Source organism: Aquila chrysaetos, chromosome 2, assembly GCF_900496995.4.
Source record: "Aquila chrysaetos chrysaetos chromosome 2, bAquChr1.4, whole genome shotgun sequence".
Taxonomy (NCBI): domain Eukaryota; kingdom Metazoa; phylum Chordata; class Aves; order Accipitriformes; family Accipitridae; genus Aquila; species Aquila chrysaetos.
This window is the reverse complement of record NC_044005.1, coordinates 3,549,917-3,576,794: the sequence shown is the minus strand read 5'-3', so window position 1 is coordinate 3,576,794 and position 26,878 is coordinate 3,549,917. Positions and strand designations below refer to the sequence as shown.

At 62.7% G+C, this 26,878-nt stretch overlaps 3 protein-coding genes across 4 annotated transcripts in view; 2 read left to right on the top strand and 1 right to left on the bottom strand.

Moving 5' to 3' along the window:
* The first annotated feature begins 1,021 nt into the window (after positions 1 to 1,021).
* On the top strand, positions 1,022 to 13,761 carry PYGL (glycogen phosphorylase L). The gene is given in 22 exon segments (XM_030002440.2): positions 1,022 to 1,128; positions 1,646 to 1,898; positions 3,445 to 3,519; positions 3,521 to 3,547; positions 5,140 to 5,218; positions 5,558 to 5,661; positions 7,048 to 7,179; positions 7,602 to 7,713; positions 7,797 to 7,879; positions 8,939 to 9,082; positions 9,260 to 9,352; positions 9,614 to 9,760; positions 10,342 to 10,505; positions 10,607 to 10,721; positions 10,971 to 11,072; positions 11,152 to 11,299; positions 11,413 to 11,471; positions 11,792 to 11,933; positions 12,092 to 12,299; positions 12,379 to 12,513; positions 13,077 to 13,143; positions 13,352 to 13,761. Coding segments are annotated over 21 exon segments (2,568 nt in total). The 5' UTR covers positions 1,022 to 1,128; positions 1,646 to 1,655; the 3' UTR covers positions 13,541 to 13,761.
* A 359-nt stretch (positions 13,762 to 14,120) lies between these two features.
* Positions 14,121 to 25,933, bottom strand: ABHD12B (abhydrolase domain containing 12B). Its single transcript, XM_030034733.2, has 14 exons — positions 25,889 to 25,933; positions 19,438 to 19,526; positions 18,007 to 18,134; positions 17,467 to 17,569; positions 17,235 to 17,354; positions 16,869 to 16,899; positions 16,653 to 16,698; positions 16,425 to 16,554; positions 16,134 to 16,174; positions 15,753 to 15,832; positions 15,566 to 15,648; positions 14,881 to 14,959; positions 14,629 to 14,753; positions 14,121 to 14,255 (listed from the first exon to the last, which is right to left on the bottom strand). Exons 1-14 carry the CDS (start codon positions 25,931 to 25,933, stop codon positions 14,234 to 14,236), a joined length of 1,122 nt encoding a protein of 373 aa, XP_029890593.1. The 3' UTR covers positions 14,121 to 14,233.
* Positions 24,943 to 26,878, top strand: part of NIN (ninein) — a 65,026-nt gene continuing 63,090 nt past the window's right edge. The window contains exon 1 of one of the 2 annotated variants that reach the window (XM_030002405.2): positions 24,943 to 25,017. The gene's annotated coding sequence lies outside the window, so the exon portion shown is untranslated. Of the gene's footprint in view, positions 25,018 to 25,172; positions 25,265 to 26,878 lie in introns of those variants that run through there. The other variant, XM_030002396.2, reaches the window with a different exon arrangement.

The following is a 26,878-nucleotide window of genomic DNA, read 5'->3' as shown; positions in this document are numbered from 1 at the left end:
TTCCAGAAATAGGGGCAAACGCTAAGGAATGAGCAGTGCCGGGGCCATTTCCCAAGGAAAGGCAAGGACGGTTCTCCCAGGGGCCTGAGAAGGGCTCGCTGTTGGGATATCGGTGCCTGCTCTATGTTTTCTCAGAGTGCCTCAGGAGAGGTTTTCAATGTGAGGCCTCTGAGCTCATCACGGGCTCGAGTCCAGGGCTAAAGGAAAAAAACGCTAATGCACTGCATTAAGTGCATTTATGTCTCAGAACGATGCTCATCCCTTCCAGAGAGGGAATGTGCCCAGGACACCGGAGATGCGGGAAATTGCATCCTCCCTGCAGCAAATAAAACCCAGCCTGTAAGTCCTGCGCGGGGGAGAAGGGAAAAACCCCAGGGCCAGAGGACACCCACCGCCCGGGGACGGGCCCCGGAGACGATGGCAGAGCCGCTCGCCAGCTGCATCCCGGCTCCCGACTTCCAAGAGGGCAGCGCCGGAGGTCTCAGGCTGCCCGAAGCCACCCGGGGCTCCGCTCTTGGCAGCTCTCGGAGCGCTTTGCGCGGCACCATTTGCGCGGCTGCAATTTCCACCCGCGTTGGGAGGACAGGTCCTGAACACGAAATACCCGCTCTACGCGCCGAACCCCTGTCTGCTCCGTCTGGCAACTACTGGCGGGGAAACCATGCCCAGGTCTTCCGCCGGGACAACAGTCCTTCGATTTGCCCTGTGAAAAACCAGAAGATGGGTCACATTCCTGGGTTGTTTTTTTTTTAACATGTTGCACATGTGCAGTTTGGGTCTGTTCCTAAATCTTGGGTGAGCCGCCGGAGGCCTTTGCTACTCGGTCCCACCAAGGGTGACAGTCGGGGTGCCTGGGTCACGCGTGGCCCGGCCGGCCCGTGGGGTCCTCTCGCTTTTCTGCTTCGTGCGGTTTAGTTTTGCAGAACCGGGCAGGGAAAACACTCGAGGCTGGAAAGCCTGCGCAGGCATGGCTGGAGGAAGAGGAAGAGGTTGTTGCGTTGTACGCTCCCAGCAACGATTCTTGCCCTCCGGAGGAACCGGAGGCAGGACACGGCAGGCAGCCACGGAGCCCACCCGAAGCGATCCCAGGCCGTTTTCCAGAGGGATCGAGGAGAGGGGCAGAGAAAAGTGAGGAGGGCGAAGGGAGAGCGGGCAGGGGAGATGGCTGCGAGGGAGGAAAGGGGGGGAGGAATGCGAGGGGGGGGGGCGGGCGTGACACCGTGACACTTCCCATCTGAGCCAGGAAAGCGGCGTTTCCCTCCGGGAAAAGGTCTCGAACGGGCCCGGAGAACCCCCCCCCACCCCCCCACGCCGCGGGCCGGGCCGGGGGGGGGGGGGATCCCTGCGTGGGGCGGTGCTGCGGAGCTCGTTCCCCCCCCCCCCCCCCTCCTTTTGCGCATCCCCGGGTGGCGGGGCACGCCGGTCCCGCCCCGCGAGTGGGCGGCCCGTGGGGGTGGCCCGTCCCCCGGTTCCCTCCCCCGGGGGCTCCGCTCCGGTAGCCCGGCCCCGGGGCGGAGGCGGAACCCGGTGCCGGTTGCCCAGCCCCGCCGCCACGGCAGTGTGTTGTGTGTGGTACCCCCACCCCACGCACAAACATATATCCACCCCCCCCCCCCCACCACCACCAATTTCACATCCCCCGCAGCCCCGCCGGGATGTCGCGACCGTTGTCGGACCAGGAGCGGCGAAAACAAATCAGCATCCGCGGGATCGTGGGAGCCGAGAGCGTGGCCGAACTGAAGCGGAGCTTCAACCGGCACCTGCACTTCACCCTGGTCAAGGACCGCAACGTGGCCACCCCCCGCGACTACTACCAGGCCCTGGCCCACGCCGTGCGCGACCACCTGGTGGGGCGCTGGCTGCGCACCCAGCAGTACTACTACGAGAAAGACCCCAAGGTGGGAGCGAGGTTGGGGTGCTGGGGTCGGGGACGGACACGGGGACACCCCCCGGTCCTTGCGGGGCAGGGGGCGGAGGGCGGCGGTGGGAGTTCGGACGGCCGTCGTAACCCCACGGGTGCGAAGCCGCCCTCTGCGAACGCTCCGTGGGAAAAAGAGAGAACGGTGGGAGGGCTCGGATTTTTTTTTTTTTTTCCTTGGGTTGAGGGATATTCCCCTTAACTTTGCCGAGCGGAGGGGACTGGACTTTAACGAGCGAGGCCGCTGTCCTTTGCTTTGCAAAACAAACAGAGCGCGGCTTGGCCGGGAGCTGGGTGCAGGGCACGGGAACGGCGTTTATTGTCCCGCGGCGCTGGCGTGGGTGCGGTCTACCGTAAGCAAAGCCTTCTAGGGTGAATTAGTCGAAAGGCTTAAAACGAAGCCGGAGCTAGCCGCAAGCAGGCCTCCTTTAAAATAGGCGCAAGCCTAATCTGTGCCACAGCGATCCCGAGCGGGAAAGATCTGGTTTGTGCAGGAGTTGCCGTCCTCCCGCTCATCTCCGCCGGCTCGTACCGAGCGCGGGGCTCCGGCTGCCGGGGGGATTAAGCAGTAATCCCCTCCTGACACCTGGACGGCCCTGTCGGTTCCAATTTCCTCCCTGCGAGGGTGCCCATGCCGACACCTTGCTGGGACCCTGCCAGCCCCTGGTAGCTCAACTCCCCCCCTCGTGTCGCGTAGGGGTGAGAAAAAAAGACGAGCCTCTTCCAGGGCTTGAATCTGGGGACTCTCCCGCATAGCCGAGCCGTGCCGGGTGCCATCCGCCCGGCGTCGCTGCTTCCAGCTCCGCTGGGACCAAACCGGTAAGCCCAACCGATCCCGCCCGGCACATCCCTTCGCCAGCACGACCCCGCGCAGGTCCTGGGGAAACGTGTCAAGTCAGCGACTTCCTCCACCCTAAATCCTTCCTTAAAACCTGCCGGTGCTGACGCCGGGGAATTGGCTTACACAAGCCTCTGCGTTACCGGCCGCATCCTGCGCTCGTCGTGTCAGCGAGAGGGGAGGCGAGAGCACGCGGTGGTCCTGAGACCGAACCCCCCCCGGGGACGGCAGAGGAAGCCGGTGTCCCCGCGGGTGCCGCACGCGTCCGGCACCGGCGGTTCGCTCGGTTTTGCGGTTGCGTTGCAGCTCGGGGTGACGTTAGGAAACATCTCCTTTTTTAAAGTTTAACTTTGTACCGCCGCGGCCACCGGTATGCTCGGGGCGACCACCCTGGAGCTGTCCCTGCTCTCGGACAGGGTGTTTTGTCTAAACGAAACCGCCTCGGCGCTACCCTCTTCCCAGCTTGGGAAATAGCAGCGGCAGGAGATAAGGGGCTGCAGGGCACGGCCGCCTCGGGGCCCCCGAGGAGCTCCAGCCCTCAAATTCCCAGTGCAAACCACCCTGCTCTGTTGAGAGTCGGGTTTTTTTTCCTCTTGCTTCGAGATAACAGCCGATAGCAGCTTCTGGGGTCCAGAGGAGCCTCCTCCGGCCCCGGGGAAGGTGACCGGCAGGTGGTTTTCTCTTTCAGAGGATTTACTACCTCTCCCTGGAGTTTTACATGGGGCGGACGCTGCAGAACACGATGGTCAACCTGGGGCTGCAGAAACGCCTGCGACGAAGCCATCTACCAGGTGAGCATCGCAGGGGTCGGCGCGGACCCGGACCGGGAGGGCTCGGTGCTCTCCGTATCCCCGTGTTTTACCAAACCGTGCTGCAAACCGCTCCTTGAGCCGCAGGCGATACCTGAGGAAACTCACGGTTGTATATATGAGGCTGGTAATAACTATAAGCAATGGCAGAGGGGAATAAAACCTTGGCCTAACTCAACCCTGGCCTGGCGCTGGTACCGCGTGGCAATCGGGTTGTCGAAGGTTTTTGGGTGGCTCCTTTTGCCCCCACCTTGCTCTTGCACCACTTGCATGTACGCCGTCGTATGTGGCTCGGGTGGTTGCACAACAGCCAGAGCAGCTTTCGAGCAAATGCGTTCGAAGGCGAGGAACTTATTTTTAGGGGGGGGGGGGGGTTGTATTTTTTTAGTCTGTTGACCTTGCAATGAGGAGGGCAGCTTGGCTGGGGGTGAGGGTGGAGGGGAAGAGCCTGGGATGCTGCGTGGTGGTAGCCTGGGGAAGCAGAAGGTGCGAGGTTATTTGGAAATCATCCTCTTTGCAGCGATGGCAGGTAAAGCTGTGAGGGAAATCCTCCTTACTGCATACGCTGAGCTCCCCGGACATGAATGCCAAACGTTTCTAAAATAAAATGTTTGGTATAATACAAATCACTTCTTAAAATACTTCTGGGCATTCAGGGCTGCCGATGAAATTCAGAGCTGTGCAGCCTAGTGCCACAAAACACCGGCGAGGCCGCGACCGGTGCTGGTGCTCCCGGACTTGTCTGTGCCTGTCCGGTTTGGGAGAAGGTGCTGCCCGCTTACGTGGGAGCGGTGCAGGGTCCGGCCCTCCCACGTGGGTCACGACGGGACTGGGGCCATCCCCGCTTGCTGTGACCGTGGGACACTGGGGGGACATCGGACTAAGGGATTTTCCATGGGAAAAGGTGGCTCAGCCCTGACAAGGCACCGTCTTATTTCCCGCTGAGCTGCCCGAGGAGCTTTGCATAGGCAAAACCTCTTCCTCCCACAGCATCCCAGGCTGGAAACTTTAAATTTCCTTGTAAAAGTGGTGTAGCTGCTTCTCTGGGTGTCTCTGTTAAAGGGTGATGCCTGGAGGCAGGGGGACGGGCACCCGGGTGCCTGCCCCAGGAGGATGGGGGTGCTGGGGGAGCAGGAACACGGTACCTGCCCCTGCGGGGCTGCAGCCCTGGGGCTGGGACGTGGAGAGAGGGAACGAGCCCCGGGAGACTGGCCTGAAATATCTGGGACCACGGGAGCAGCGCCCTGGTTATGGGTGGGTGCCCCCCACCCCCAGGAGCTTGTCCACGGCGAGGTCGAGGGCGCGTGCGTCCCTTGTAAAGGCTGGCGGAGTGACTTGAAACACCAGAGCCGGTCCCTGCCGTGGCGTGGGGCAGCAGCGGAGGGGGAGAGGGGCTGCTTTGGGTGCAAATCGCAGTGTCCCACCTGCGGGGATGGGTCTTGCGGGGTCGGGTGCCTTTTCCACCCTTCCCGGAGCCCACCTGCAAGGGGTGCGTGCCAGCAGTGCCTCCATCTCCGCGGGGCTGGGCACTCTGAGAGTCTCCAGCCCCATCGCCTTCTCCTTCTCGGCTGTAGCTCGGGCTGGACATGGAAGAGCTGCAGGAGATCGAGGAGGATGCCGGTCTCGGCAACGGCGGTCTCGGCAGGCTTGCTGGTGAGTGAGCCCCCCCGAATGGTCTCGTCGCCTGGGTGGTGGGGTACGGCCCCAGGGGTTTTGCATCTGCTGCAAGGGGTGGGGTACCTAAACCCGGAGGGATTTATTGCTCCAGCCTTTCCAGCACAGGGCGAGAGGTGGTGGGTGGCCGGCGAGCGAGCGGCAGCGGCTGCTGGCCCCGGCTCGTGTCCCTGCGGGGCGGCTGCTCCCATGCTGCCGTCGGCTGTCCGTGGGGAGAAGGACCTGCTGTCTCCCCATGGGGAGAAGGACCCGCTGTCTCCCCGAGGGTCCTGGGTCCCCGGGGAAGCGCAGCTCCCTGCTTTCCTCTCTCCCTGGCAGCCTGCTTCCTCGACTCGATGGCCACGCTGGGTCTGGCCGCCTACGGCTACGGCATCCGCTACGAGTTCGGCATCTTCAACCAGAAGATCCGGGACGGCTGGCAGGTACGGACAGAGGCGAGCAGCTCTCGCCTTCCCCCGGCACAGCCGAAGCCCCGAGTCCGTCCTCCCCCTCAGATCAGGCCAAGATCGGGGTGTACAGACGCTCTCCCTTTGCTTGGAGACTGCTGGAGCCAGGGTTGGTGCTGTGATGTTTAAAACTTGTCAGATGTTTTCTCGAACAAGTTTAACTTCTTAAACCGGTGCAAGCACATAGCATCCCTCCCTGCGGCAGGGAAGCTCGTCTTTCATCCCGGCTGGCTCTGGCGCGCGTGGGGCTGGGGATCAGTCCGGTGTCACGGTTCCCGGTCAAGCCCGTTAGCGGCTCGGTGCAGCGGCACGGAGGGGAGCGGATCTGCCTCGCAGGACGCCCCGCTAATTAGCAAAAAGCTGCGAGTCATCAGCGTGACAACCTTTCCTCCCGAGCCGGGCTTGTGGCAGATGCCTGCCCACGTAGCGGGGACGTGAGCCGTATCCTCGCCGGGAGCGGGACCCCTTTCTGGGGCTGTTGTAGGAGCAGAGAGCTCAGTGCTTCCACCTCTCCGTGGCCACGTGGAGCAGGCGAGGATGGAGATGTCATGTCCCTGCTCCTCGCGGGGTGGGGATGGTTTCGCTGAGGTGGTACAGGGATGGTGTGGGGAGGTCTGGGGGAGGCCAGATCCAGCCCCCCAGCCCGGCTCTGCTGCTCAATGCTTGGGTTAAAGCATCAAAGGGTGGGAGAGGCTGGTTTGGAAATGCAATGGAAAACATCGTGAGTATCAGCAAAACCCCTGGTGGAAGGCAACCCCGGATAGCTGGAGGGACCTTCTGAGCATCTCCAAAAAGGTGTTTCTACAGCCGGCAAGTGGATGCCTTTCCCCCTCGGCGCTGTGAGCTAGCGATTCCCTGCCTGCTGCGTCCTAACAGGGCTCATCTCCTCTGACCCTCACACGTCGCGCCTGCCGCCCAGAGCTCTGACCCGGCCGTGCCAAAGGCGATGTCTAACCCGGGCTCTCCCCGTAACAGCCCTGCCGGGCTAGGGAACGAGCCCGCTTCGTTAGCCAGCCTGCAGGCTGAGATGGAAACTCCAATTAAGAGGGCTAATGCCGTCTCGGTCGCAGCATGATGGTGTTAGCGGTGCGCTAAGGGAAATGTTGCTTTCACCCCCACCTCCTCATCCCCATCCGTCACCCCTGCAGCAGGGAGACCCTGGGGTTCAGGGTGGTCTGTGCAGAGCCCTGCCTCCGGGCTCGCCCTCCGGCACCAAAATCTGGGCTTAGGGCGGGCAGACTCCAAAGCATCCCGTTTGCCACGAGCAGCCGGAGCCTTTCCCGGCCATCCTCCGATGTGACACAACCCGGGGAGGTCCCCGGGGCTGGGTGGCCCCGTCACCGCTCTCGCTCCCTTTGGCAGGTGGAAGAAGCCGACGACTGGCTCCGGCACGGCAATCCCTGGGAGAAAGCCCGTCCCGAGTACATGCTGCCCGTGCACTTCTACGGCCGGGTGGAACACGCTGCCGCCGGCGCCAAGTGGGTTGACACCCAGGTACGGGGCTGGGGCGCAGCTGGACGTAGGGATGGGGACAGGTTTTTGCTGCTCCACATCTGCAGCCGACCTCCGAAATACCCAAAAGCACCTCCGGCAGGCCTGCGTGCAATGCACAGCCCGGCACGACGGCTTAAATTAAGCTTCTCCTGACGCTCGCAAGCCTCTCTCCGTCCCCTGAGCGCTTCTGGCAAACACCAGCCGCCGGGCAGACGCGGAAAAGCCGGGGTATCCCCGGGGCAGGCACTGGGGATACCAGGCACGTCCCCACGCGTGCAACCCCGAGAAGGTGGATGCGACCCTGAGCTCGCTCCTCTCCGGGAGGGTCCGTGGGGTGGGAGGGCTCCGGTGGGGCAGGGGTTACGTGGGGGGACGCCAGGCGGGGACGCAGCCCGGCTCCGGCTGCCCTGCCGATGTCTTAGGTGGTGCTGGCGCTGCCCTACGACACGCCGGTGCCCGGGTACCGCAACAACACGGTCAACACGATGCGGCTCTGGTCGGCTCGGGCACCCAACGACTTCAACCTGCGGGACTGTAAGTGGGTGCCGGCGGGGTGCCACGCGGGACGGGGCGCAGGGGGGGTCCCGCGCCCTCCTTATCCCTTTTCTCTTCCCCAGTCAACGTCGGAGACTACATCCAGGCCGTGCTGGACAGAAACCTGGCGGAGAACATATCCCGTGTCCTCTACCCCAACGACAACGTAAGTCGGGATGGAGGGGTGTCTCTCTTTTAGGGACGGCTAAAGATTGCGGAGCAGCCCCTCTCGCCGGGACTCTGCAGAGGTGTTTTAGGCGTGTTTCAAGCCGCCTGTAGCGCTTGGATGGGGATTGCTGCCTCTCGCCAGCGCTGCCCGGGGCTGCAGCAGAGTCGAGTCCGTTCCCTGGGCAAATCCATGCTCAGTGCGGTAAAGGGGAGGGAGTAGGAATGAGCACGTCCTGCTGCAGAAATGTTCCTCGAGTTTCAAAATCGAACATGAAGGCAAACTGATGAACACTGCTGGCATTTTCCTGCCCGTCCCTTGCAGCCCAGGACCGGAGATTGTGCCTCAAATTGCCCTTTGCATCCCAACCTCTTGCTGCGGGTGTTCTTGCAGCGCTGCACGCTGGCTGGCGCGGAGGCGCGATGGGATGTACAGCCCTTCCCTGGCCACAAAACAAGCTGCGGGGCAGGGGAGGGCAATGAAGGGTGGCTCTCCTTGCCCTGCAGCCTGTTTTGGGCAGGCCCTGATAGGTTCTTTTCCCATTTAATCCTACCCCAGCCTGGTGAGCAGAGCTGGGAGCACCACAGCTCCAGTGGTGAGCTTGCAGATCCTCTCTCGCAGACCAGCGGGTTGGTGTTTTATGCTGCGTGAATGGTGGTTTTCATTTTTGTCTTAGACATAGCTAATACAGCCCCTGTGCCTTTCCTTCCCATCGCCCCAGTATCTTTTTTTGCGGCCAAAATTTTCAAACCAGGGCACTGGGGAGAACAGTTTTCCGCAGTGCTCGGGGCGGAGGGGGGATTTAAATCTCTGTTTGTAGCAGCACATCTCAAAACCCCTGTGCTGAAAGCTGGGAAGTGAGAAGATGTCGGGGGTTGAGCTGCTGGCGAAACCGTCACTGGGGGAGGCACTGGGGGGTCCCGCCGGGCCGTGCGGCGGCAGGGAGCCCCGGCAAGGCACAGCTCCTCTGGCACAGGCGTGCCTGGGCAGCGGGGTGCAATCCTGCAGCGCGGTGCAATCCTGCAGCGCATTGCAATCCTCCCGCTCCTCTGCTCGCAGTTCTTCGAGGGGAAGGAGCTGCGGCTGAAGCAGGAGTACTTCGTGGTGGCGGCCACGCTGCACGACATCATCCGGCGCTTCAAAGCGTCCAAATTCGGGAGCACGGAGAGTGTCCGAACCGTGTTTGATTCCTTCCCCGACCAGGTACGAGCCAGGGTTGCTCTGACATGTGCCTTGGAGCTCGTTTCGACGCCTCCCAGATGCACACCCAGGGCTGGAGGGGTTTTGGGGACCCCCCCATGGGTGCCTGGCTGGCTCGCGCAGTGGGGTGCCCACGTGTCCCCCACGTGTCCCCACGTGCCACCCCTGCCCTCCCCACAGGTTGCCATCCAGCTGAATGACACGCACCCTGCCATGGCCATCCCTGAGCTGATGAGGATTTTCGTGGACATCGAGAAGCTGCCGTGGAATAAGGTAGGGAGACCCGACCTGGCCCCATGGGTGCCCTCCGCTTGCGCCCACCCTCCCGCCCACCCACAGCGGAGGAGCTGGGGAACCAGTTTTGCTGCTGCTGGTGGCCTGGGTGGCTGCTGGTTGGGTTTAACCGGTATATGGACTTGAAGGAGCCGGTTTGGCCATGCTGCCGGCCGCTGCGGGAGGACCATGCGTGGGTGCTGGCACCCACCCGGGGCTGCCTCCACCCTCGCCGCTCAACACCGGCTCTCCCCGCGGCAGGCCTGGGACATCACCAAGCGGACTTTCGCCTACACCAACCACACGGTGCTCCCCGAAGCCCTGGAGCGCTGGCCGGTGGACCTGGTGGAGAAGCTGCTCCCCAGACACCTGCAGATCATCTACGAGATCAACCAGAGACACCTGGATGTAAGTGCCTTGGGACGGCGCAGGAGCCCTCTCCGGAGAGGGGGACGGGGGTGGCAAGCGTTGTGCTGTTGGGATTAGGGGAACGCACAAACCGAGGATGTTGGGCGTGTGGCCGGGTGGTTCTGGCTGCTATTTTGGGAGGTTGGTGTGTAAAGAAAAGCCCTTTCCACCGGTCTGTTGGCATCCCACAGTTAGTGGCTATTTTAAAGACTTCAGCCATTGCTTACCGACTTACCTGTTGGCACTTCTTTGCTCCCTAAATGCTAAATTCATCCTGGAGAAGGATGAGGTTGGGGGTACAAAGGTGATGGTGGTTTGGCCTCCTGGTCTGGCAGCACGAAGCTGGCCAAGCATGTGCCCACAAGCCCCTCTCCGTGGGGGCTTGGGGGGTCCTTCTGTCCAGAGAGATCCGTGCTGGGGAAGGGCATCCCTTGGAGGGGGTTTGCACCGTCACTCTGGAGTAAAAAGCCACCGCTCTGGCTGGTGTTGAATGCACCGGGGACATCGCTGCGGCCCCCTCTTTGGGAGCCATCGGGTGGGACATCCCTAAACGTCGGCACCATTCCCACCTCCACCGGCAGCACATCGCGTCCCTCTTCCCTAACGACGTGGACCGGCTGCGGAGGATGTCCCTGATAGAGGAGGGAGGCACCAAGAGGATCAACATGGCCCATCTCTGCATCGTCGGCTCCCATGCCGTCAACGGCGTGGCGAAGATCCACTCCGAAATAGTCAGGACTCAAGTGTAAGCGCGGGGACGGAGGGGGTGGTGGACCACCCTCGGCTTGGAAATGGTGGTGGTACCAGGTGGGTGAGCCTCAAGCTGTCCCCTCCTCGTCCTCTCAGCTTCAAAGACTTCGCGGCGCTGGAGCCGGAGAAGTTTCAGAACAAGACCAACGGCATCACCCCGCGGCGCTGGCTCCTGCTCTGCAACCCCGGGCTGGCGGAGCTCATCGCAGAGGTAACGGCGTTGGTGGGGGGAGCGCGCTGGCCCCCCCGGCCCTTCCCGACCCCAGGAACGCTGTCCCCGGGGAATGCCACTCCAACCTCAGCCGTTTTACATCTTTTAAATGGCCAAGCTCTGTTCGCGTCTCACCCCAGTCCCCCCCCGCTCCCGCTTTCCAAGCGCCGTTGGCTTTGCCGGGCGGGAGCAGCGTGCCGGCTGAAGGCGGCCGCCCGCGGTCAGCGCGCGCCTGCGTTCCTCTTCCAGAAAATCGGGGAGGACTACGTGCGGGACCTGAGCCAGCTGACGAAGCTGCACGAGTTTGCGGACGACGACCTCTTCATCCGGGAGGTGGCCAAAGTGAAGCAGGTGAGGGGTGCGGGCATGGCGGTGCGGCGGGGGGAACGCGGGCTTGGGGGGGGCTGACGTGCTCCCTGCCCTGGCCCAGGAGAACAAGGTGAAGTTCGCGCTGTACCTGGAGAAGGAGTACAAGGTGAAGATCAACCCTTCCTCCATGTTCGACGTGCACGTGAAGAGGATCCACGAGTACAAGCGGCAGCTGCTGAACTGCCTGCACATCGTCACCATGTACAACCGTAAGCCACCGCGCGCCCCGAGGGGACGGGCTTCCCCGGGGCTGCACGAGCATCCCTGTCCCCTGGGGCTGCGGCTAAAACAGAGGGTGACGCCGCACTGCTGTCTTCTCCAGGCATCAGGAGGGATCCTGCGAAGCTGTTTGTGCCGAGGACGGTGATCATTGGGGGCAAGGTAAGCCGGGTCAGGAGTTTCAGGCATTTGGGAAGAAGTCCTTGAAAATGCCCTAAGGGGATTTGGGTGCAGATGTTCTCGTGGGGTTGCATCCCCAAAGCCCTCTGGGAAGCCCTGAGGCAGGACGTGTTGGCTTCAACCCAAGCAAGGTTCTGCTGCCTAGGGACATGAAAGCCCCCGAAAACTTGGTGGCACAACACGAGTTGGGTGAGGGATGGGAGCAGGGCTGAGCGGGTGCTTCCCTGGGCACGTGGGGGCTGCGTGCTCCTCTCCTGCCTCTGGCACCAGCCCTCCGGGCTCACCCGTGGCTTTTCTCCTAGGCTGCCCCAGGATATCACATGGCTAAAATGATCATCAAGCTCATTAACACTGTGGCTCAGGTGGTGAACAACGACCCCGTTGTGGGGAGCAAGCTGAAGGTCATCTTCCTGGAGAACTACAGGGTCTCGCTGGCAGAGAAAGGTAGCCCACGGGGGGCACGCTGTGGGGAGGGGATGTCCGCTTTGTGGCCGTCCACCAGCCCATGGTGGACGGCCACCAGATCTGAGGTCTTTCGGCACGATACAAACCCAAAGCTGGTCACCACGAGCCCCCCTCGTGTCCGTGTGTTTTGTTGGCAGTGATCCCTGCTACCGACCTGTCGGAGCAGATCTCGACGGCGGGGACGGAGGCCTCGGGGACGGGGAACATGAAGTTCATGCTGAACGGAGCTCTGACCATCGGCACCATGGATGGAGCCAATGTGGAAATGGCCGAGGAAGCTGGAGAGGAAAACCTGTTCATCTTCGGCATGAGGGTGGAGGATGTCACGGAGCTGGACAGGGAAGGGTGAGGGCTGGGGATGCTGCGGGGGTGCTACCGTGGGCAGCCGGAGCAGCACCGTCTCATATCAACCCTTCCCTACCAGGTACAATGCCCAGGAGTACTACGACCGGCTCCCCGAGTTGAAGCAAGCCATTGACCAGATCAAAAGCGGCTTCTTCTCCCCGAAGGAGCCTGACCTCTTCAAAGATGTGGTCAACATGCTCTTCCATCATGACCGGTGAGGCCTGGGATGCCATCCATCCCCTGGGTTGGGTCTCTCCACCAAAATCCCCGTGCCGGGGCAGAGCAGCCCCCTGCACCAACCATCCACCCTGTGGCTGATAAGTTCCCGTTTTCTGGCCCTGATGTTGCGCACGTGGAAGAGCGACTGGCGCTCCATGGGCACAAAAGGCTTTCCACGTACGGCACTTCACGCTTGCCGCGTTAAAGCCTGGGGTACATTAAGGCCGAGACACATTTGGGTGCGCAGCCCTCGATGCTTTTAGGTATCTCGAGGGCTTTCCTGGCCGGATCATTAAGTAGCCAAGGCCCGTGGGCATTCGCATTGGGGAAATGTTTTCCCGGTGAGCTGAGGTCCAGCCCGTGCCGCAGCACCCGCAGGCTTGCGGGGCTTCGTACAAACAGGGCCTGGGGAGGATGAATTTGTCTGAAAAGTTTGTTTTGGAGGAAGCTCCAGATCCGGCAGCCCGAGCCCCGTGCGTTGCAGCCGCCGGCCGCTGCTGCGTGCTCCCACCTACGCATTTCTGCTGTCGGTGACTCCCCCTTTCTTCGCCGCTACAGGTTTAAAGTTTTCGCAGATTACGAGGCTTACGTCAAATGCCAGGAGAAGGTCAGCGAGCTGTACCTGGTGAGTGCCAGCCTGGGGACGCGGCGGGGGAGCTGTGATGGGGGCACAAAATCCCATCCCGGAGAAGGGGTCTGGTGGGGCTGTGGACGTAGACGGGTTCCTGGCTGTGCTGCTGCAGGGGGTCCCTGGTTGAAAGCCGGTCTCGGGGCCGACTCGGCACCCGTGGGCGCGAGCCTCCGGCCGCACCGTCCCACCGCTCTCCTTGCAGAACTCCAAGGCATGGACCAAGATGGTCATCAGGAACATCGCGGCGGCCGGCAAGTTCTCCAGCGACCGCACCATCAAGGAGTATGCCCGAGACATCTGGCACGTGGAGCCCTCCGACCTGAAGATCCCGCCGCCCAACGAGCCCCGGGACGCGGCCGAGGACAAGACCCTCAATGGCACGGCGGCGTAGGGGCACGGAGCTGCCGCCGGCCGGAGCCGGGGGACGTGAGCACGTGCGCTGTAAAATCGTCTCTGCTGTCTAGTCTCTATGTTGCCGTTGCTAGCTTTCCTACGGACGGGGAAGTGTGTGGGGGGGTGGATTTTTATAACCTAAGTGTTGTTCGGAAAGTGAAACCATGTCACCCTGTTGCTTGCATAGGTGCTAAAAATAAAAGTGCCATCGGAGTCCAAGGGGCCGTTTGCTGAAGCCTAAAATTAGGGACCGGGCTTGCTTGCACCAACGCTAATGCAGAAAGCGGGTGTAAGGGGCGAGCTGGTGGGGCTCGGCCAGGGATGGGGTGGGCAGCACAGCTGGCCACAGCTGTCTGAGCCCTTGCAGGTGATGCTGAAGCAGGACTTGGGGTGCAGCTCTTGCCAGTCCTAAAGGCATCAGTGCCAGGGGGGTTAAGGGGTGTTTGCGGTCAGGTCCCTGTACCTCTACCACTGCCCCGTATGATGCTCGCGTGGTCCTGTCCCAGGCGCAGCACCCAGATCACGGCACTATCTCCATCCCCTGAGTAACACCCGGCGTCCTCAAGGCAGTGGGCGAATTTTAAAGTTTCTCAGTAGTTTTTATTACGTACAGCAGTAAGTTCAGTGCAACGAGGGGTTCCTGGTGTGGGTTTGAGGGAGTGCTTGTGGTTGCTGCACGCAGCGGCTGGCATCACTTAATGTTCAAGAAGTCTCTGCAACAAGACGCAATAAACCTTACGATGTATCGCTGACCGTCCGGTGCTGCTTGAGAGCCTGATTTCTGATCCCTGGATGCGGGTCTGAGCTGGGCTTAGAGCAAAAGCTACATCTCTGCACCCAGGGCAAAAAGGAGCTGGGGGCTGTCCCCAGGGCCACCCCCCCATGACACTGGGGCTGAGGACAGGCTCAGGGCAGCGAGGAGTGACTGGAACACAAAAATTGATGCCAGCAAGCATCGTAGGGAGGGGAAGGAAAGGAGGAGGGGGAAGGCAGCTGCATGGTTGCAGCAGGGGAGGATGCACCCCTGGCAGAAGAGGCCCAGGCTCATTCTATGCGCCCCCCCAATTTCTGCAAAGCAGCACTTACTTCACCAGGGCGGGCAGCTCTGGGTTGAAGGAGATGTAGTCATGGCCCAGGCCCAGCTTTTCGGGAAAGGTAATGAACTTCACCTTGGTTTTGTCCTTGTAGGCGCTGCGTGCCATCTCGAAGAGCTGCCGTGGGGTGGGAGCGTGGTTAGCAGCATGCACGGGGGACCCCAGCCCCCCCCCCTCCCAAAAATCAGTCTAAACCAGCGCCCACCCCGGTTAAAACCCACGCAGAGGCGATGGTGGTCCCCACCTCGCGGCCCAGGTGCGGGGGCAGCACGGTATCATCTTCTGCGTGCAGGATGAGCAGCGGGCAGGCCAGCACCTTCACGCTGCGGGCGGCAAGCACAGGGCTGAGGAGTCACCCCACGGCCGACAGACCCGTGGGAGCCTCCCTGGGTGCTGCTAAAACCCCCCCAGCGACCCTGACCCCCCCCCCCCCACCACGGTGGCATTGCCTTTCAGAGCCATCCCAAGCCCATCGCTGGCTAAGGGCAGCTGAACTGCCCCAGGGTGATGCCCACGCTGCGTGCCCCCGGCACGGCAGCACCCTAATAACCTTAAAACCACAACACAGGGCGCTCAGGCTTCAAAAACACCCGTGAACCAGGTGGCTTTTAGCAAAGGCACCCACAAACACAGAGGGGGAAGGACCCCCCCCCCCCCCGCTGCCACGGCGGGTGTGGGACTCGAGCGCGTAGCGCTTAAAAAAAAAAAAGGCTGTTGGCTTGTGGACTTTGCTCGATAGCAATATTGGTATCTGAAGTTATGCAAATAAAAAGCCGCTTCTAAAACATGAGTAAGCTGGGCAAACACAAGTGAGAGTCCAGGGGACTGCGTGGTGTGACATGTCCAACCCCACCCCCCCCCCCCCCAGCCAGGTGGTCCCAGCATCAGCCCCGCGGGGACGGCTGCGCCCCGTCCCTCTGGGCACTCACTTCTCGTCGCTGCGGAAGAACATGTCGGCCCGGGCTAGCGAGTCCAGGATGAGGTACTCGAAACCCGGGAACTGGCGGTAGAGCTGCCAGGGAGAGAGTTGGGGGGGGGGGGGGGTGTGCTAAGTCATGGCTTTGATTGCTGCACGGGGGGTCGGGGGACCCCGCCGGGAAGAGTCCCCAGGCTCACCGTGGAGATGGGGACGTGGATGGCCGCCTCACGGATGTTGGTATAGGATGACTCCAGGACTACGGCATCAACCTGGACGCCTGAGGGCAGAGCGGGGAGAGAGCGGGCATGGCTACGGGGGGGGGGTCGTCCCCACCCCGGGGGCTGCTGCCACGCTCCCATCGCGGGCAGCGGCCACGAGGCCGACGTGCCCCGCATCTGCCAAGGAGGAGGGGGACAGCCACTTGTCCCCACCGTGGGGGCCGAGCCTGACGCTTGAGCAGAGAGTGACGGGGCTCCCCAGCTCCTCTGTGGCCCCCAAAATCCGGCCAGGGATGTGCAGAGCCCCCCGGGGGGGGGGGACACACCGCGCGGGGCTAACCCAGCCACGCTGACCCTTACCTCTCTCTTCCTGAAGTTTCCTTGCCGCATTCGTGGCAATCCTGCGAGAAGAGAGGTGACAGTGAGGGGGAGCAGCCACGACGCCCCGGCGGGGTGCACAGCACCCTCAGACCCCCCCCCCCCCCCCTTGCCTGCTGGGTTTTGCTTTGCAGGTGCCTCCACCAAGGAGCTGCTTCAAGCCCTTGGTCCATCCCCGCGTGGCACCGGTCTGGCAGCAGTGTCACAGCCCGGGGACCGGCTGTGGGGTCCGGCATCAGCCGGCACCCATGGGGTGCCCCCCCCCTCACCCACCCCGTCCCCAAGGAGTGTCCCCAGAAGAGGATGCTGCTGTTCCCGCTCCGCGCTTTGGCCCAGTCGTAGAGCGCCAGGACGTCCGTGGTGAAGCCGCTCTCCGTGGGGTGCCCGCTGGAGTCCCCATAGCCTGCGGGGGGGGACACGGCTCAGTGTCACGACCCTGGTGGGGGGGGGAACCGGCTCCAGGCAGGGGGTCACTCCATGAGAGGGAGGGGGTGACTTTACCTCTGTAGTCGAGAGCCAGGATGTGGAAGTCAGCAGCCCCCATCATCTGTCAGAGGAGCGGCACCGCGTTATGTCCCGGGGCAGGGGGGGGGGAATGCACCCCCAGGTCCCCCAGTGTGGCCGGGCTCGCTCTGCCCAGGGTCCCTTTTGGGTCCCCGGAGCCAGCGTGAGCCTTACTCCCAGCAGGTCCCAGTCCCCCCACAGGGGACCACTTACCTTCAAGAACTGGACGCGGTGGCTCGCAGCCCTGATGGGGAAAATGAGGTTAAAGCTTCGGGAGGGACCCTCAAGGGACCCTCCCCGGTGAGGGACCGGGGTGACTTCTTCCCAGGAGAGAGCTGGATGCTCTGGGGCAGGTGGGTTTTGACATTTCCCTTTAACTCAAATGGACTTTCTTCCACTTATGGAGTCAGAAACCGCCGCAGCAGCCCCGGCCCTGCGGCACCGCCGGCTGCTGCACCGAGTTTGCCAGTTCTCACCCCACGCAGAGACGCTGTGCGAAAGCGGCCGACGCACCCCGTCCTCCCCCCGGAGAGGCACGCGCGCGGTCCCAGCCCCGCAGCGGCGCTCAGGGGTACTCGCCTGGTCCCCCCATTGCCGTGCAGGTAGATGATCACGGGGTGAGCGTCGGCAAGCGCCTCCTCGTACCAGCGCTGGTCCTTACCCACCGCCTCGGCCCCTCTGCTGCCGGGCACCGTGTGCCTGGGGGGGGGCAGAAAGGGGTTAGCCTGGGGGGGCTTCACCCAGTTTAGTCAGGACACTGGCGTAGCCACGCGGCCGTGCCCACCCGGGATGCCGGGGCCGCCCCGCTCACCAAATGCCGACTGTGACGCCCGGCTCGGTGGTGAGGTACAGGCTGATGGTATTGTTCAGCAGCAGCTCCGGCCGCCGAAGGTCCGCAAAGAAGGGGAATGCCACTGATGGAGAAATCACAGCCATCACATGAGCAACCCAGGAACCCTCATACCCAGCTGCTTTTATCCATTTTTCCAAAGCAACATGTTATTGGTTTTAAATTATTTGTCCGGAAGCCAAGGGCCATGCTATGGCCAGCTTTCCCACCCAGGGATCCCACCCGACTTCTAGCCCCGTTGACGCTGTGCGTGCCCAGATGTGTTGCAACTTCAAGCAGTAAACAGGGTCGGCGGCACCGCGTTATTACAGCTTGCAAAACACGAGGCGCCAACGGGAAAGGTCCCTCCATGCCTCCTCTGCAAGCCCATGGCAAGGGAGGGGGGGTTAGACGGGTGCTGTCCCGGTGCCACCCAATGTTTTGGGGACCCCCTCCCAGCCTCCTGCTTGCTGAATCCCTGGGGGGGGACTCTCCCGCTTGGGACAGCCCCGGGGCACTCACGTAAGTTCAGGAAGACGAATTTGGTAAGCATGAGCGGGAAGAGGCGGACGAGGAAGGGCACGGAGATGTAGATGAGGAGCAGGTCCAGGAGGAGGGTGCGCAGCCGGGGGCACCAGGCCAGCCAGCCCCTGCAAGGCAGACACCCCGTTAGCACATCACCTCCCGCCCCAAGGGTTTTGGGGCTCATTGGAACGGGGTCCCCATTCCCAACCCCAGTTGTGATGGTTGGATACAGCGGCTTTTCTCCCGCAAGGGCCTGAAGCTGCCGTTTGTGCCCCCCCTGGGACCGGGAACTGGTTCCCCACGCCGGGGTTGTGTTTGGCTTTTGGAGATGGAGCCGAGGTGTCGGAGCAGTCCCACTGTGACACAGCGTCAGGAGAGGCCACGATCCGCTCCCCTGCAGCCTCCCACGGGATACCAGCAGGCAGGAAGGGCAGGGCATCTGCAGGCTGATGGTGCTGGGCGATGGCGAAACTAGTCTGGGTGCCGGGGGATTTAGGGAAAAGGTTTCTGACAGGCGTCCAAGCACAGCTCGTTCCCTGCCAGCAGGCACCCAGGGTCACCGTCGCTCCTGCAGAAGCGGATTTATTCCACTGCCTGCCCTGGGAAATGCTGCAAGATGCTGAGAAAGGCATGCAAAAAGGGTGCCAGGGCAAGGTGGCACGGTCCCCCCGGGCACAGGCATCCCTCCTGGGAGGGTGCAGGGTGGCATGAGCCATGCTGGAGCAACGGGGAGCTCCCCAAATCCCAGTCACCGCCTGACACTTTGGTCCGGGCCGTCCCGCTGTACGCCATGAGCAACGGGCCAGCAATGTCCTCACAGTCACTGCAGTTAATTAGTAGGTGCTGCTCTTGGTCTACACCTAATATTCAAGCGCAGGGGCGAGCGCTCACGCCCGCCCTTGCACAATACCCGCTGCAGGTGAGCACTGCTGGGTCCGGACCAGGGGGACGTGCCCACCGAAGGGCACCTTTGACAGCTGGCACGGCCAACGGGCCACCGCGTGGCTTCATGGGGACGGCAAGGTGACACGGGGACACACGGTCACGGCATGGAATCATGAGGCCATGGTATAGGATCACGGCTGCGGCAGGCTGGCACAGCCATGGCCGGGGGGGGGGGACACACATACACACACGCGAGGTCACGGCCCCAGCAAGGTGACAAGGCCACGGCGTGGGGACACGGGGGCACGGCCACGGCACGGGGACAGACCTACGGCACGGGGGGAACAGCGGTGGCGCGGCAGGGAAGGCGGCCGGAGGACACAGCACGGAAACCCGGCGGAGAAACACCGCACGGCGACCGGCGGCGACACGGTCCCGGGGAGCGCAGCGCGGCTCTGCCCGGTCCCGACTCTCAGCCGGGCTCCCGGCAGCGCCTCCCCGCGGCCGGCCCAAGCTGCCCGCACCGCGGCGGCGGGTACTCACCGCTCCTGCCGGGTCGCGCCGGTCCTGCCCTCCGCCCGGCCGTTCTCACCGTCCCCCCGCCGTCCCCCCCCTCTCCCCTCCCTCCGCCTCTCTCCCGCGCCTCATCCTCCCGCCTCCCTGCGGCCCCCCCCCCTGCCCCGCCCGGCGCCCCGCTCCTCCAGGCCCCGCCCCGCTCCTCCAGCCCACAGCCCCCTCGCTGCCAGCAGGCCACGCCCTCCGAGCCAAGCCACGCCCTCTCTCCCCGCCCCTTTGAGCCGCGGGGGCGGGGCGGGGCCGCCCACGTGATGCTGCCGCGCCATCCCCGGGGTCTCGGGGCGTGGGGGGGGGGGATCCCGGTGGGACCGCAGGTCGGTGATCCCGAGAGGGAACCGGCGGTATGGGGATAGGCCGGGAAAATCAGCCTTGCCGTGGCAAGGAGCGCACAGGGGAAGCTTCCAGCTTTAAAAAAAAAAAATTAAAAAAAAAAAAATTAGGGGGGAAAAAAAAAAAAAAAAGGTTTTAAACCAAACCTGGGGTCCCTTGGCTTCAGCTGGAAGGGCAGAAACCTGCTGCTGGTTCCCCTCCCATCTGCTCCTCCCGCCTGCAGCTCTGCCAGGCTGAGTCAGCTGGAACCTTTTCAGGCTGAAACTTTCCACCAGGAAAGATCCAGCCATGTTTCACCAATATTCCTCGTGAAACTCTGCCTGGACGGGGGCACGCACGGCTGGGCCATCGCCTCCGCCTCCGTGCCTGCCGATGGGGCCCGCAACCGAGCGGGCATCGTTAAATACACTACGGGAGGGCTTGGGAGCAAATCTTTTCTGCAGAGGAGCAGCCAGCCCACGCTGGCGTTTCAAGCTGCTTTTATTTCACCCGCCCTCCGAAGCAAGACCTGCCCGGCTTTTCCTGAGTCCACAGCACAAACCAGGCTGCTCCTGGGATTTTAGGGCCAGGCAAGGTGGGACGTGACGGTGGGACGAGCTGCTGGGACGAGGCAGGAGCTGGCCACGTGGCCCTGCACCCCTCTAGCACCCCGCGGTGGGTGTCTGGCAGGGGGGGCTCGGCGGGGTGCTCGGCCGCGTGAATCGGTGTGGTTTATGCAGACGCAGTCTGCGCCAGGCCCCGAATGCAAATTCAAAAACAAACAGGTCCGGTCAAACCGGGGCCGCCGGGGCCGTGGGCAAGCGGGTGCGTGTTCCCTGTCCGCAGATGTTGCAATGAGGTGGCACAAGCCAGCCGCAAGCTGCTCTTGCCGTGCCACCGAGGCAGGAGGACAGCGGAAGCGACCGGCAGATCTGGCTGGTTTTACACCCAAAAGCTTTTTCCTTCCACCCCCAATTTTTTTCCCCGTTCCCAGTGGGTGCTGGGGCTGCAGCCGGGGCACACGGCAGCGCGTTGCCATGAAGGTGATGGGAGAGATGGTCCCCGGTGCCTCCGCTTCGCTGCCCGCGAGAGCTTTATTCGGCAGCGAGAGCTCGAGGGGATCGGCACGGAGCTACGGCAGATGCTTCGGCAATGCGGTGCGCGCACCGGGATGGAGCAGCCGCGCCGATACTTCATGGAATAAGGAGCCGGCGCAGCAAACGTAGCAAATATGAGGGTCTCCTGGGCTGGAGGGGAAATCCTGCAACCGAAAGGGTGTGCAGGATCAGGCCCGAGCAGCAGTGGTGGAAATGCGACTTGTGCAATGGGGCCTGGACGTGCGATGGCAGCAACGAGCCGCAACCGAGGAGGCAAGACACCGCTGCGGCTTAGCACGGCTCGCCATTGTTTTATGCAAAAAAAAAATAAAAAAAAAATCAAAGTTTGGGCTTATTTCATTCCAAACTTCTCCCCGCACCAGCTGTGAGATGGGGAGGTTTCCGGCTGGCTTTTCCTACGGCGTCTTTTCCAAAATGCCCCCTTTGTTTATTTTTTGCTGATGGTTTCATAGCTTTTTTTGCTAATTTTTTTTGCTGATTTATGGCCCTTGCTTTTCCCTGGTCCGGAGGGAGGCCGGGGTGAAGGGTGTCTCGCCCGGCACAGCACAGCCGGAGGAGACCCCCAGAAGGCAGGAGCAGCTTTCGGCTCTCCCCCAACTCCCCAGGCCGCGGCCGGACATTTCCTCGCCCCAGCAGAACAAAGCACCCCATTGTGCAGGGAAAAATGGGAAGGGAAGCATGACGGGGCAGCGAGAACCATGCCGGCAGGGTGTTTTTGCAGGGAGCGGGTGCCCACGGCCTCACAGAGGGGTCACCCACTGCCTGCGCAGGCGTCCGCGGCCGCTGACCCCCTTTTCGGGTGGCTCCGTGCCGGCTCCCGAGCCCGGCCACAGCGCTGGGTCCGTCCCGGCCGTTGGAGGCAGCTCGTGTCCAGCAGTCCTGGATTTTCCCACGTGCCCCTTTTTTTTGGTTTTGTTTTTTTTTTTTTTTTTTTTTGGTGCGTGTCGTGCGTGACGGCGTGGGCGAGCGGAGGTTTCCTTCCGCCGAGCTCGCTCGGAAGGCCCTCGCAGGCCCAGCTGCTTGCTGGAAGGGGACTCCAAAAATAGGCTGTCGGGGTCCGTGTCTGGCAGGGCTCCGTGGCTGCTAGAAATAATGCTTTCCTCCTGTGGGAAAAGGGGGGAAAAAATAAAATCAGGATGCCGTTGCTAACAACCGGTCCTAAAAATGAGTCGGGAATTTGTGCTGCGGCGATACAACCCGGCGCTACCGAGCCGGGGGGTCTGCGTGTCCCCGTGGGCTGGCTGGGGACACGGGGACACCGAGCGTGCTGCCTGTCCCCATCGCCCAGCCGGCTGCACGCATGCAAACACGCGCCAAGTCGCTTTGTTGGGTGACGGCGGAGGTTTTTGGGGGCTGTCGCTTGGATTAGCGAGGCACCGGCGCTGTCGTGGCGAGGAGGAGGGTGAGGGGGATAAAGGTCCTGGCACTCGCCGGGCTCGCAAGAAAACAAAGCACCAGATGGTTTCAACTTCGACATAATACGCGGTGAAAAAGTGTTTGAACGGGGGCTGAAAAAGCAAATGCGGAAAGAGAGAGAGAAAGAAAAGAAAGAAAAACCCTCAGCAAGTGTCAGAGCAGAAGAAAGCATCAGAGAAAAATGGCAAATGTTAAAAACCAAAACAAAAAGCCCTCCCCCCCGGCACAAAGCCGCGGCTGCTAACATCTGTCCAGCAAAGCCTCTCGCCAAGGCCCCCTTCCCTTTAAAGTCACTTTTCCTCGCCTCCATCGTTGCGGGGACACGGCCCCATCCCTGGGCAGGGCTTTGCTTGATGCCGGGGGACCCGCTCGGCTCTGCCACGTCCCACGTCCTCGCCGCTGGCGCTGGGGCAGCCGGCAGTGACATGCCAAGCGGGTTCAGCAGAGCTGCCCCAGCAGCTGCAGCGGGCTAAATATTTTATTACGCTTTTTAGCTCACGTGGGGCGTCCCTGTCGCAGGCGGTGGGACCGCGTGGCAAACCAGCCCGTGTCTCTGCTGTAGGATCTCGTGGGGTTTTAAGCCTGGTTTCCTATCGAAGCAAGGCTTATGCAACCCGCTGTGCGTCCTTGCATCTGGCTGCGAGGCTTCTGTGTTTCCCTTGCTCCTCCCCCATAAATATTTTGAACCTGCAGTCCAATTTCAGGGCCGCCTTAAAAAGGGGAAGAGGACTTAAAAGTTATTAACGTCCCCAGCGCTTTCGGAAAAAAAGCAGCAAAATAAGCCCATGCGATTGTGCGAGAGCAGATTGCAGCGCGAGCTGAACCCCTTATTAGCCACCAGAGAATCCACAAGCCACGGGGACCGCGGGCTCCCTGCCACTCAGCCTGTGCCTGCTGGGCTGAGCAGGAGCGTGGGCGGCCGATGGCTCCAGCCTCTAATGAGGTTTAAGTAAGGGTTTGAGTTCTGCTGGTGCCCGTGGATGGTGCGTCAGCACCCCGGAGCCCCCCCACCACCACCACAGGATGGCTTATGGGGCAGAGGGTGATCCCCGGTTGTGCCCCCCCCCCCCCAAAACAAGCGGGGGGCACAGGCGGGTCGGTGTGTTGAGCCACCACGGGTGCTGGGGTGAGCGGAAGGGCTGGCTGCCACGAGGCGCAGCGTGGCCCCCCCGTCACGGCGACGCAAGGACACCCGGGGGGGGGGATGCCGACCCCGCAGGCTCGGGGATGGCGGGGAGCTGGGGTGCCATGTCCCCGGGTCGGGGGACAATGGGGTGACGTGGTGCCGTGACCTTCAGGCATGGGGCAGCCCAGGTGATGTGCCATGGGTTTTTTGGGACAAGGAGGAGCTGCAGGGCCGTGTCACCAGGGGTGCAGCACAGTGGTGAGCCAGGGTGATGCCACCCTGGGGTGCAGGCCAGCAGGGAACGGGGGTGATATCACCTGGGAGTGCAGAACAGCGGGGAGCCGGGGTGATACCACCCTGGGGTGCAGGATGACGAGAACCGAGGTGATGCCACCCTGGGGTGCAGGATGACGAGAACCGAGGTGACGCCACCCTGGGGTGCAGGATGACGAGAACCGAGGTGATGCCACCCTGGGGTGCAGGATGATGAGAACCAAGGTGATGCCACCCTGGGGTGCAGCACAGTGGCAAGATGGGGTGATGGCACCCTGGGGTGTGGGATGACAAGAACCAAGGTGATGTCACCCTGGGGTGCAGGATGATGAGAACCAAGGCGATGCCACCCTGGCGTGCAGGCCAGTGGGGACCACAGTGGTGCCACCCTGGGGGTGCAAGACAGTGGGGAGCTGGGGTGATGCCACCCTGAGGGCAGCACAGTGGCAAGATGGGGTGATGCCACCCTGGGGTGCAGGATGACGAGAACCGAGGTGATGCCACCCTGGGGTGCAGGAGGATGAGAACTGAGGTGATGCCACCTGGGGTGCAGGCCAGCAAGGAGCTGGGGTGATGTCATCTGGGGGTTCAGGCCAGTGGGGAGCCAGGGTGATGCCACCCCAAGGGCAGCACAGTGGCAAGACAGGGTGATGCCACCCTGGGGTGCAGGATGACGAGAACCGAGGTGATGCCACCCTGGGGTGCAGCACAGTGGCAAGATGGGGTGATGCCACCCTGGGGTGTGGGATGACGAGAACCAAGGTGATGCCACCCCGGGGTGCAGGCCAGCAAGGAGCTGGGGTGACGTCACCTGGGGGTGCAGGGTGACAAGAACCGAGGTGATGCCACCCCGGGGTGCAGGCCGGCGGGAGCTGGGGTGACGTCACCTGGGATGCAGGCCAGCGGGGAGCCGGGGTGACGTCACCTGGGGTGCAGGATGACGACAACCGAGGTGATGCCACCCCGGGGGTGCAGACCAGCGGGGACCACGGTGGTGCCGCCCTGGGGTGCGGGACAGCGGAGGGGACCCCCCGCAGCTGTCCCTCGCTGTCCCGACCGCTTCTGATACCGGGCTGGGGGGGGGGGGGGGGGGGGCGGTCCCGGTCGGTGCCAGCGGGGCCCCCGCCGCACAAAGGCCGCCGGTCGCCCCCGCCCCGGGGCCGCCCCGTACCCCCGGGGGCCGCCCCCGAGAGCCTCGGCCCAATAAACGCCGCCGTATTTGAACGCGGCACCTCCTCCGGCCCCGTTCCGCTCCGCAACGCTCGGCTCCGCCGCGCCCGGAGGTCACCGGCTTAGCCGCGCCGGGTGAGCCCGGGGATGAGGGGAACGGGGGGACCCGGGGGGTGCAGCGCCGAGCACCGCGGAGGCGCGGGGGGGGAATTACCGGACCCCCGAGGCGGGGAGGGGAAGGGGGGGGGGGACTCGTCCCCGGCCACCGCCGGTCCCTCCTCCGCGGGCGGTACCGGGGCGCAGCCCGCCCCTTCCCGGCGCGGCCAGCCGCGTGTGCGGGGCGCCGGGCCGGGGCGGCGGGGAAAGGGGAGCGGCGGGCGAGGTGGGTGTACCGGGACAAGGGGAGGGGGTGCTGGAGAGGAAGGGGATGCTGGGGACGGGGTCCCGTAGCCAGGGGGTGGGCGCGGAGGGGTGCCTGCGTGGGCGGAGGGGGTCGGGGGGTGTCACGCAAAAGCCCCCACGGTCGCCGGTAGTGGCCTTTAGGCTGATGGCACCGGTGGTGGTGGTGGGGGGGGGGGGCACAGGGAGCCGCTCGCCCTCCTGCCAAGGGCACCCCGTCCTGCGGCGCAGCCCCCTTCCCGGAGAGATGCTCCAAGCATCCTCAAACGTGGCGGGTGGGAGCGGGCTCTGGACCAGCTCTCCCCGGGCCGAGTTGAGAAAGCGGCAGGCTGCGGCTGGAGGAATTAATAACAGCAGTTGTTGTGTCGTTGGCGAAGCCTTCGCCGTCACCAGGACGGCAGACGGCATCTGCTGTCTGGTCGCAAACCGTGGGCCCCGTCACCTCTGGCGCATCCGGGTAAGGATGGGGCTGAGGCCGTGAGCCAGGAAAACCCAAATCCGTGAGCCAGGAAAACCCAAATCCGCAGCCCGGGAGGGTCACCCACTGACGAGTGGGTGTCAGTTTGGGTGAGTGCGTTTATCCTGCCCGTCGTTCTCCTTTGCTCACCGAACCGGGGGTGACGGCGTGAGGCTCCCCGCGCGGTCCCCGCATCGCGACGGATGCGCGGCGTTATCGCCGTGATTCAGCACGGCCCGGGTTTATCGGAGCCGGCGCAGGGCTGAGCTCCGCGGGAATTACCGAATCCCTTATTTGCCGGCGCGCGAGGCGTCGTTGGATAAATTGCCGGTTCGCTTTGTTTACTTCTGAAATAATCAGCTTTGTGCCTATACCTTGGGCTTTATCGCACCCAGGGCTCCCCGAGTTATTGCAGTGCAACTCCAGCCCGATTTGCAAAATCAAAACAGATGGGCGCTTTGTTTTTCCTTATTGAAGGGAAGGCTGCTTATTGAAAGGCCCCTATTACAATGCAAATACCGGGGTGGCGTGAATATTCAAAACACTGCGCTTCTTTTGAAGCTCTTTACATAAATTTATAGCGCTTTATATGCCATCGCTGCTTTGCTAATCTGGAGTGGAGCTTGGTTAACAGAATTTCTTTTCTCTGCCAACTTTGGAGGGTTTGGCCGTGTTTTGGGGAGCACGGTGCGAGGTGGCATTGAGGTGCAAAGCAGCCAGCGCCGGGCTGCAAAAATTATGACCGTGCTCAATGGGGAGGAGGAACCGCCAGCTGTAAAGCTGACTTTGGTGGTGACCCTTGAAGAACCTGGCATGCTGTCGAGTGATTTACCGATATTTGGGTGCTTCATTGTCTGTTGGGGCTTTTTTTTTTTTTTTTTTTTTTATACCCCTTTCCTTTGGTTTCTTGGTGTGACCTTCTTTGGAGCCGCTGCTCCCCAAGAGGGGACGGGGTGTTGCAGGGTGGGCTGAGCTCAGAAATCGCCCTGACGCAGGCAGTGGCGTGGGGGTTTGGGGATATATGCAGTGAATCATGGCAGCTTAGCCGCAGCTGCGATGGATGAGCTGGTTCATTAGGGGAAGGAGATAATGAGTTAGATGAGACAACCCTAGCTCTGGCTTTCCAGCAAGGGCTCGAGG